Raw genomic sequence first — 10,151 nt, 5'->3', positions numbered from 1 at the left:
ACCAGCCTGGCCAATATGGTGAAAACCCCGTCTCTACTAAAAATACAAAAATTAGCCTGGTGTGATGGTGGCACGTGCCTGTAGTCCCAGCTACTCTGGGGGCTGAGGCAGAAGAATCGCTTGAACCCGGGAGGTGGAGGTTGCAGTGAGTCGAGATTGCACCACTGCACTCCAGCCTGGGTGACAGAACAAGATGACTTCTCAAAAAATAAAAAAAAAGAAAAAGGAAAAGCAAACATATCTCAAAAACGAAAAAGCAGTAAACAAGTTTTCTGTGAACACAGACACTAGGTGATATGCCAAAAGGTGCAGGAATTTTTCGTGACTACCAGTCCCTCTCCTGCTTCCAGAGCGTTTCAGCGCCCTTAGACAGTGCAACGCCTGGCAGAAGGGAGCCAAGTACCCCCAAGAAAACAGTTCTGGGAGTCAGGGTGACAGTCCTGTGCTCGCTCTCCTCCACTGAGACCTGTTGTTCCCAGCTCGGCCTTTGGGCCAGAGGACTTGGCTTTGAACTCCAGCTCTGCCGCTTCCTGGCTGTGTGACCTAGAGCAAGGAGCTTCACCTCTCTGTGCCTCAGTTTTCTCAGCCGTAAGTGGTGCTAACAATGGTCCCTACCTCAGTGCTGCTGCGTGGCTTAAAACTGGTTCATCCGTGTAAAGCTCCTAAATTAACTCCCTGGCCTGTGGGGGCCCTGGATGACGGTGAGAAGCCATCACCACCGCAGCCACTACTCTGTTGTGATTTCCTCCTCCCTCAGCCACAGGCTCTCAGTGAGGGCTGGAGTGATGTTGGAGCATCTAGCCTAGGAGCAGGGGAGGGTGGAGGCTCTGGGGTTCCCTGGACCTCCCACAGGCACCCACAAGGTATGTATGTACATTGCAGGAAGGTCTGCAGCTTTTATTAGATTCTCTGGGGGGCCCTAACTCCAAGAAGCACTAACCCAACACCCCCTCGATGCCAGATGAGGACACAGGTCTGGAGAGGAGAGAGACTTGCTCAGGGTCACCTGGCAGTGATCCAGCCTTCTGCCTGCAGGGCCCCTGTGGCTGAACCCTAAGGGTCCTTAGCTCCCTGACCTTCAGGCCCAACTTAGCTCGTGGGGAGGTCAGGGACCTAAGGGACCCTCTAGGCCAGAGGCCAGGCAGAGGTTCCTCCATATCAGGGTCTGGGGGCTCTTGGGCACCCGGGCATGGCCTGTGCCCAGCAGCCGCCATGCAGAGCCCAGGCGCATGAGCGCCATGACAGTGCACGTGAGCAGGACAAGGGCATGGGCCTGGCACCAGAGATTGCGTGGCAACCCTGTCCCTATTTCATCTTCTGTGGAATGGGGCAGTAACAGCACCTACCCACCTCCCAGAAGGGGCACGAATCACTCAGTCTCTAGGGGTTTCTGTTTTCCCCACCCGTCCCCTCCTTTGGCTCCCAGGCCCTCCCCTCTCCAGGGAGATAAAGGTGTGACCCTGCCTGGGCAGGAAAGGGGGTCGGCAGGGCCAGCAGGGAGGCCTGGCAGGACGCCTCACCCAGAGGGAAGCTACCTGGGGTGTTGCCAGCCGACATCTGGGCGCTCTGAGGCCGAGAGGGCAGCTGGCCACTGGTGCTGAGGGATGGCTGCCTGTGCCCATTCGGCCGGGGCTGCCTGGACTTGCGCTTTGAGGTCCCTGAGCCTGATGGGGACAGGACGGAAGGCTCAGTGCTGAGGCAGCCGTGAGAACCCCTGGGGGTGGGAGGGGGGCCGTGGGGCTGCTGGTCACGGCTGGCCTTGGCTGAGTGGGGTCCTCATCTGTCTGAATTTTGGATCTGTCCCAGAGAAGCAGTCTTCATTCATTCTCATGTCCACCCACCCAGCCACGTGCACAGAGTCCCTGAGGACCTGCACACGTCAGCCCTGTGGCAGATATGGGGTGAGTTCTGACCTGGGGTTTCCAGGGCAAGAGGGCAGACATCTAGAAAGGTGCATACACAGCTAAATGAATGACGGGAAGTGACAAACAGCAGACTTTGGGCTGTGTCATGTTACGGAAGGTGGGCATTCGGGGGCTGAGGCAGTGGGGGCTCAGCAGAGGGCACTGTTCTGAGTTTTTGGGGATTTTTTGTTTTGTTTTGTTTTGAGATGGAGTCTCGCTCTGTCACCCAGGCTGGAGTACAGTGGCGCTCTCTCTGCTCACTGCAACCTCCACCTCCTGGGTTCTAGCGATTCTGCTGTCTCAGCCTCCCAAGTAGCTTGGACTACAGGCATGTGCCACCACACCCAGTTAATTTTTGTATTTTTAGTAGAGATGAGGTTTCATCGTGTTAACCAAGATAGTCTCGATCTCCTGACCTTGTGATCCGCCCGCCGTGGTCCCCCAAAGTGCTGGGATTACAGGCGTGAGCCACTGCACCTGGCTCTGTGTTGAGTTTTGAAGGAGAAGGAGGCCCTGATGATGCCAAGGACAGAGGCCCAGCAGTACAGCTGGGGTGGAGGCTGGCAGGAAAACACGGGCCACTCCATCCCAGCTGATGGCTGAGGCTGGACAGCTGTCCTCTACCTATGAACATTCACCTGGTAGCTTTTCGAGACCTGAACATTTGGAGTCAGGGGAGTGGAGACGGAAGACACCCAGGGTCCAGTGACCCATAAAAGTGCCAGCCCCCGAATGGACGTACACCCTGTGGGACCCACGTGAGGCACCTGGTAGCCTCTGGGCTCCACTCACTGTCTTTGCTGAGGATGCCTGGCAGCCTTGTGTCCATCCGTCCCTTGTAAATGTGGCCATCCAGGCCCAAGATGTCCACCTCATCATGCTGTAGAGGTAGACAGATGTCATCACCATCGGAGCACACACAGCCCCCCACCCCCGGTCCCTGCCTCCACAAAGGCCTGAGGCGCAGAGCACTGTGGTCTGGGAACCCTCCTGGGGGGCTCTGGGAGGCACTAGGGTGGATAGAGAAGGTGGAGGGAGGTAAATGGCCGACGTGGGAGACCTGGGAGGCCAAATGCTGCTGAGCAGGCAGGTGATTGGGATAAATCCTTCTTCCTGGAAAATAAGAACCTGAGGCTTTAACTGGATGGTCTGATTAAGGAATTGCCTCAAGGCAGAGGGCTGGCTGAGATGGCCTCTTGTGGCTTTGGAGAATGACTCAGGAATCTGGAGCCGTGTCAGGGCCTCCCTCCCTGGTGGCTTCAGGCAGGGTCCTGACCTTCATGGCAATCTGGATCTCTTCGGTGGGGTACAGACCCCGGGGCAGGTGCTGCAAGCGGCTGCGGTGGTAGGGGTAGGTGAGGGTGTGGCTGCCCCCGCAGCGCCGGGGCACAGTTGAGTAGGTATGATTGGACATATCTGTCACCCTGTGATGAAGACAGGATGGAGTCATTGGGAGCAGACCGCCAGGGACATGGCCTGGGACTTGCCCATGATGGGGCCGGCCAGAAGGAAGCTCCACTTCAGGGGTGGCCAGGAGGCAGAGCAGTGGGAGCCCAGGACAGGCGGGCAGGGCCCAGGACAGGTGGATTGGGGTAGAGCAGCCGTGAGGCTAGGTCACCCCAGTGACCATGCACACGGGCGGGCGCGCGCACACACACCCTTACACTCACACACGTACACACGTACCTATACACACATATACACGCTTTTTTTGGGGGGGCGGGGAGACAGAGTCTTGTTCTGTCACCAGGCTGGAGTGCAGTTTCTTGATCTCAGCTCACGGCAACCTCCGCCTCCCGGGTTTAAGAAATTCTGCTGTCTCAGCCTCCCCAGTAGCTGCAACTCCAGGCGCATGCTGCCACGAGCGGCTAATTTTTTGTATTTTAGTAGAGACGGGGTTTCACCGTGTTGCCCAGACTGGTCTCGAACTCCTGAGCTCAGGCAATCTGCCCTCCTCAGCTTCCCAAAGTGCTAGGATTACAGGCATGAGCCACCGCGCCCGGGGTACACACACTCTTATACATACACGCACTCACGTGCACACTCACACTCATATACATGCATACACATACACTTACACATATAATCACCTATACAGACACACATGCACACACTTAATACACACACGCAGGTATGTACACACACGTACTCATACACTCACATGTACTCATACATGCACACACACACTCCTACACCCACACTTACACACTCGTGCTCGTACCCACACTCACATACTCACATGCACTCATACACACCCCTACACACGCTCATACACCGATGCATACGCACCCACCCAGACACATGGCTTACACACACACTGACAGCCCTCGCCCACGCCTTCACACACTCACACACAGACACACACCCACGCTCCTTTTTCTCCCTCAGGCCCTCCCCCAGCAATGGGTCGAGGCGTTTGTCTGCACAGCCAGCTCCCCGTGGCCTCGCCCGCCCCTCCCGTACCGTTTGTAGCATGGGGAGGTGAGGCACTGGGCCTGCAGCAGCTCGCGGATGACCTGGCTGCTGGCCTTGGTGGAGCCTCCGAAGTGGATCTGCACCTTCTCGATGTTCATCAGCATCTTGGAGTGCATGGAGCGCAGGCGCCTCACGCTCTGCTCCATCTGCGCCAGGTCACCCCGAGGGAAGGCAGTGCCCAGCTTGAGGCTGCAGGGTGTGAGCAGAACAGAGGGAGTACTGGCCCACGGGGGAGCCTTGACCTTGTGTCAGCCGCATCCTTTTGTTCTGGGTCCCTTTTGTGCAAGACCCAGCTAGCCCCGTGGGCGCTTGGTCGAGGGCTGGGGTCGCTGAGCAGCTTGACCCCTCCGTCATATCAGCCCTTTCCACAGCACCTGAGGGCCAGACTTGCCAGACTTTCCCCAGATGGGAAAGTGCAGGCCAGCCAAATGGAAGACAGCCCGGCTCCCTCTGCAGCTGCGGGTGGAGAAGCCGAGGGCAGCCCGGGGCCTTCCCATCACAGCACACCTGGCCCTGCACACCAGAACCCTTAGGGCTTCCAAGAGCAGTCTGAAGTCCTCTGTACTGCGGACTCCCATCCTTAGGAGAAGGCCCTCGGGAGTCATCTCTGTCCCCTGCCTTCCCTGTCCAGAGCCCTGGCCCTGGACCCTGCTGTCCCGTACTTGCGGCTATGCTGCCGGACCTGCTCCAGTTCAAATACCGTGTAGGGGCGGATGGAACAGTGCCCGGGTAGGCCTGGACCTGCGGGGGTCACGGGAATGGCTCTGGGTAGGGACAGAGAAAAAAGGGATGGGTCAGAGTGGGACAAGTCCCATCCCCCAAATCCACCTGCCTAAAGAACCTTCCCACCTGCCCCCCGCCTGGGAGGGAGCGAGGGCTGGAAGCCGACCCACGAGAGAAAGGGAGAGGACAGGGTGGACACAGGTGGAGAAGGGAGGAGACGCAGCCCCGCTGTGCGAGGCCACGTGCCGGCGATGTGGGCACTCACTGTCCGGTCACGGTTGTCTCCAAGGGCCGGTCACATGAGAGGCAGTGGAAATGTGCCAGAAGCTGCCTGTTAGGAATAAGACACGTACGCAGGATGAGTGCTCTGCCCGGAAGTCCCGGGGGGCCTGGGCCTCTGCAGGCCACGCAGGCTGGAAGCTCAGCCCACCGGGGTGCACACCATGTCCCTGCTCCCCAGGAATCCATCTGCTCGCACCTGGGGCTCGCCTCCCATACCTCCCTGTCCTAACCCAAAGCCAGCAGGGTTCCCACGGGCCCCGGAGGGTGCCCTGTGCATGTCTCGGGGGCCCCCTGGCGGCCACAAATGGGAATCCTGGAATTCAAGCCCAGTACGGGCCAGGTCCTATGGGCTGGCCCTCAGCAGCTGTCTCAGCTCTGGGTACTGAGGACCTCTCCCTGTTCCAAAGGCCCAGCTTAGCTCAGCCAAACCCAGAGAGCCTTAAGCCTCCCCCACTCCCTTTCTCTGCTGTAACGTGAAGAGGCCTGAGCTGGAAGAGCATGTCAAGCTCTAAAATTCTGTCCCTCCAACCATGGGACAGTCCCGGGCAGGATCCACTGTGTGCTCGCAGGTGTTTGTCTGGGGACCCCCAACCCCCTCTGCCCTCACCCCCCACAGAGCATGCCAGCCTCCTCCCCTGCCTCCCAGGCCTCACCTCCGCATGGCGGCCGCCTCGTCTGCCTGGTAGAGCGGGGGGCGCTCTCTGAGCTGCTGTCGCAGCGATTTCCACCGATCCTCCAGCAGCTGCTTCAGTGGGTCCAGCTCCAGGCGGTCCAGCTGCGGTGGGGGAAGTGGGGCCGTGGGACCTCTAAGGAAGCAGGTAGGGGGCTGGCCCAGGAGAAGGTGGTGCTGTCCCGATCCTGGGGGCAGGGCTGTGGGATGGAAGGCCCTGCTGTGCCCCGCCTCACCTTGGTGTCCATCTCTGTGAGCAGCTTGTCCAGAATCTTCTGCCAGTCCTGCTCCTGCCCACTCATCTTGGCCACCAGCTCCTGCATCATGTGGTTCAGCTGCTCTGTGGTGGCATCAAACTGGATACGGCTCACTTTGGTGGCAAGAGCACTCTTGTCGGCTTTCTGCCCGGAGAGAGACAGAGGTCCCCGCATCTGGGAGAAGGCCATGGAGGGGCCCCGTTCCCTGGGGGTGTCGACCCCTGTCACCAGGCAGGTTTCTGGGAGGCCACCCTCCTCTTGCTAGCTCCCCTCCACTTGGCCTTTCAAAGAACGGCCAGTGAGACTGCGCTGCGACAGACACAGCGTGGCTCCCAGGGCCTGGTACCCACCACATCGATCTCCATCTCTAGGTGCTCCCTGTTGGCCTTTTCCTTTTCCAGCTTCTCCAGACCCTGGTACAGCATCTGGGGAGGCCAAGTGAACAGAGAAACAGGAGCCAGAGCTGCAGGGCTGGGGGCACCACGCCGAGGCCAGGCCCATCCCGGCCACCCCGCGGCTACTCACAGCAATGTCCTTCTGCTTCTGCCGGTGGTCCTCGATGAGGTTGCTGGTGGTGACGTTGAGCTTCTCGCAGTCGCCCTGCACCTGCAGGATGGCACTCTGCACACGGCCCAGCAGCTCCTCGTCCTGGGGCAGGAGGGTCGGGAAGGCTCTCTGAGGCTGCTGGCGCGATCCCACCCCCTGCTGCCATAGTACTGCTGCCCCCAGATAAAGTGGCCCTTATAACATCTCCAGGGCTGGGAGCGGCGGCTGGTGCCTGTAATCCTGGCACTTTGGGAGGCTGAGGCAAGAGGATCACTTGGGCCCAGGAGTTCCAGAACAGCCTGAGCAACATAGGGAGACCCTGTCTCAAAACAACAACAATGGAAAGGCTCTCTGCCTGCCCTTTGTGGGTGTCCATTCTGACAGGACACAAGCGTCAGTCACCCACATTCCCATGGACCAGCCTCGGGACGCTGGCCTTCGGTGAGGGGTCAGAGAGGTGATGGAGGCTCCGGAGTGATGTTCCATGGTGCTTGAGAGCTGGGCTGTGGGCTTTATCCCCTCCTCTCCTGGCCCAAATCTGATTTCCTCAGCCCAAGAGATAGGACCCAGGACTTGTGGCTGCGCCCGCCCCCACCAGCAAGCCTGCCCTTTCGAGGGAAATCGAGAGGGGGTCAGAAGACTAGCGTGCCAGGTAGACAGCATCTCCTACAGTTGGGCCTGTGTCTCCAGGGCATGTGACTCAGCGGGCCTGTGCTGTCCCGCCCCATCAAGCCAGCTCTTCCCCATGGTCTCCTGTCCTCAAAGCTAGTTCTGCTGCTACCCTCGCTGTGGACCTGCAGAAAGACCAAGGACTTCTGTGGGATCTGGCTAAAGGGCTCCACCATGGATAGCTGACCTTGAGGACAAATGCCCGCCCCACCTCCGTGGTTTGCAGCAGGGTGGACCTCCCCTGTGGGGCCATGACCAGTGGCAAGAGGAGGAAGGTGCGCAGAGCCCCACCTGTCTCTGGAGCTTGGCCTTCTTGGAGGGCCGGGAGACCACCAGTCTGTTGACCATGTCCTGGAGCTGCTCGTAGCGCTGCACCAGCGTGCTGACCTGATGGCTCACATCCAGGCTGCAGGCTGGACAGGTGGCCTGAGGGTCGATCTGGCCAGGAGCCAAGGTGTAGGTCTTGTGCGGGGACATGCTCATGGACAGGAGTGTGGAGGAGGAGGCCAACATGCTCTCGATGATTGTCCTGAGCTTGTCCAACTGCGTGCAGGAGAGACGGCGGTGGCAGGGCAGTGAGGCTGGTCACAGCCATGCTCTGCCCACGCGGGCACCGCTCCTAGGCTGTGTGCCCTGTCACGCTCTGGGCAGTTGCTGCATCCTCAGTGCCTCCCAGAGCATGTGCCATCGTGGGCGCTCTATCCGGTAAATGGTGAGTAGGGAGAGCTCTCTGGGAGCACAGCGTCAGTGCTGAACTAAGCCCTTGCAGAAGGAAGGCCTCTAGAGCTTCCTCCGGCCCCCACCCTCGCAGCTCAGTGTGAGAACATGTCTTCTTCAGCTAAATCCTAAAGTGCTGCTGCCAGTTAGCCGGGCCATAAACACACAGAGGACTCTGAGGACACATGGGCCCCGCCCTGGGCTCTGGGGCTGTGAGGGATGGGCTTGCACACGCGCCTGCTCAGATGCCGGGGGAACGGACAGGCTCCATCCACCTAGCACGGAAATCACTAACGATGCAGGAAGAGGGCACATGCCGACACCACTCCAGGGGTGTCTCCTATGCCAGGCAGTGGAAACCCCTTCCAGGGTGAGAGCCTTGAAGGTGGCCCCCGTGTTCTCCGCATCCCTTGGTCACCACAAATGAGGCTCCTAGGTCAACAGCTGATCCAAGGGCAGCCGGTCCCTCAACCGGCCAAAGACCTGTGACATGTCACCTGGCTCAAAAAGAGAGGCTGGGCCAACCCGGGCTCCTCTCTTGGGAGTGGGTGATGGAGCAGAAAGGACTCCGCAGGGCTGGAGCAGCCGCTGTGGACCACAAAGGAGAACAAGGTGATGGAGAGTGGGATGGAGAGACACAGGGGGGTGAGGGAGGGGTAAGGAGAGGGACATAGCCACCCACAAAAGCAGATGCAGCAGGACCGGCGGGGTGGCCTGCCCCAGCCTCCGCCATGGCCTGGAGGTTCCCTTTTTCTCTGCTCCCTACGGCTGCACATCCCCAGCGCACGCGCTGTTGCCTGGGCTCAAAGACACACTGCCACTTACAACCAGAAAAGCCTGCGCGGAGGCAGGCACCTCCGAGAGCCCCGGAAAAAAGAGGAAGAGGAAGAGGCCTCCCAGAAAAATAGGCATTTCAGTGGAGTCTTAAGACTAAGCCGCAGCTGTCTGTGCAAAGAACGGCAGGAGAGAATAGGAGTACATTCAGAGAAAGGCGGCACGCCACGGTAGCTACTGATGGGGCGTGTGGAAGCAGGGCCTCCGAAAAAACGCTGCAAAAGGAGGCTAGGTCAGCCCAACGGGAAACGGATTCCCTTTATTTTTCTTCTTGAGACGGAGTCTCGCTTTGCCACCAGGCTGGAGTACAGTGGTGCGATCTTGACTCACTGCAACCTCCGCCTCCCAGGTTCAAGTGATTCGCCTGTCTCAGCCTCCTGAGTAGCTGAGACTTTAGGTGCACGCCACCACACCCAGCTAATTTTTGTATTTTTAGTAGAGATGGGGTTTCACTATGTTGGCCAGTATGGTCTCAATCTCTTGACCTTGTGATCCACCTGCCTCGGTATCCCAGAGTGCTGGGATTACTGGCGTGAATCACTGCGCCTGGCCCCCAGGAAGTGGACTCTCTCCTGAGTGTGGTCCTGGGACAGCCAGACATGAGCTTGGACTGACAGGTGACTCTTAAACACTCTCAGCTGCTCCTCAGGCAGGACACTTGGACTGGAGTCATGAAATGGTGCACACCACAGTTTCAGCAACTTGGGAGGGAGCCCAGAATGTGGCTGAAAGCACAAGGGGGCTGGGTGGGGGGGCTCACGCCTGTAATCCCAGCACTTTAGGAGGCTGAGGTGGGCGGGTCACCTGAGGTCAGGAGTTCGAGACCAGCCTGACCAACATGGAGAAACTCCATCTCTACTAAAAATATGAAAATTAGCCAGGTTTGGTGGCAGGCACCTGTAACCCCAGCTACTCAGAAGGCTGAGGCTGGAGAATCACTTGAACCTGAGAGGCACAGGTTGCAGTGAGCCGAGATCATGGCATTGTACTCCAGCCTGGGTAACAAGAGCGAAACTCCATCTCGGAAAAGGAAAACAGAAAAACAAAAAAACTTTTTTTTTTTTTTTTTTTTTT

At 58.7% G+C, this 10,151-nt stretch overlaps 1 protein-coding gene across 1 annotated transcript in view; it reads right to left on the bottom strand.

The window, feature by feature from the left end:
• Positions 1-890: 890 nt before the first annotated feature.
• Positions 891-10,151, bottom strand: part of LOC116525624 (glutamine-rich protein 2-like) — a 15,453-nt gene continuing 6,192 nt past the window's right edge. The window contains exons 5-15 of the mRNA XM_032241597.1: positions 7,818-8,069; positions 6,837-6,959; positions 6,662-6,736; positions 6,291-6,455; positions 6,038-6,159; positions 5,368-5,433; positions 5,042-5,143; positions 4,368-4,568; positions 3,181-3,328; positions 2,697-2,784; positions 891-1,664 (exon numbers count right to left, since the gene is read on the bottom strand). Coding sequence (XP_032097488.1) covers positions 1,381-1,664; positions 2,697-2,784; positions 3,181-3,328; positions 4,368-4,568; positions 5,042-5,143; positions 5,368-5,433; positions 6,038-6,159; positions 6,291-6,455; positions 6,662-6,736; positions 6,837-6,959; positions 7,818-8,069 — 1,626 coding nt within the window. The 3' untranslated portion in view covers positions 891-1,380. The remainder of the gene's footprint in view (positions 1,665-2,696; positions 2,785-3,180; positions 3,329-4,367; positions 4,569-5,041; positions 5,144-5,367; positions 5,434-6,037; positions 6,160-6,290; positions 6,456-6,661; positions 6,737-6,836; positions 6,960-7,817; positions 8,070-10,151) is intronic.

This window comes from Sapajus apella, unplaced genomic scaffold (genome assembly GCF_009761245.1).
Source record: "Sapajus apella isolate SASKATOON/1434 unplaced genomic scaffold, GSC_monkey_1.0 scaffold48, whole genome shotgun sequence".
Lineage (NCBI taxonomy): Eukaryota > Metazoa > Chordata > Mammalia > Primates > Cebidae > Sapajus > Sapajus apella.
The sequence above is the reverse complement of the archived record's forward strand: the minus strand, read 5'-3'. Positions and strand labels throughout refer to the sequence as shown.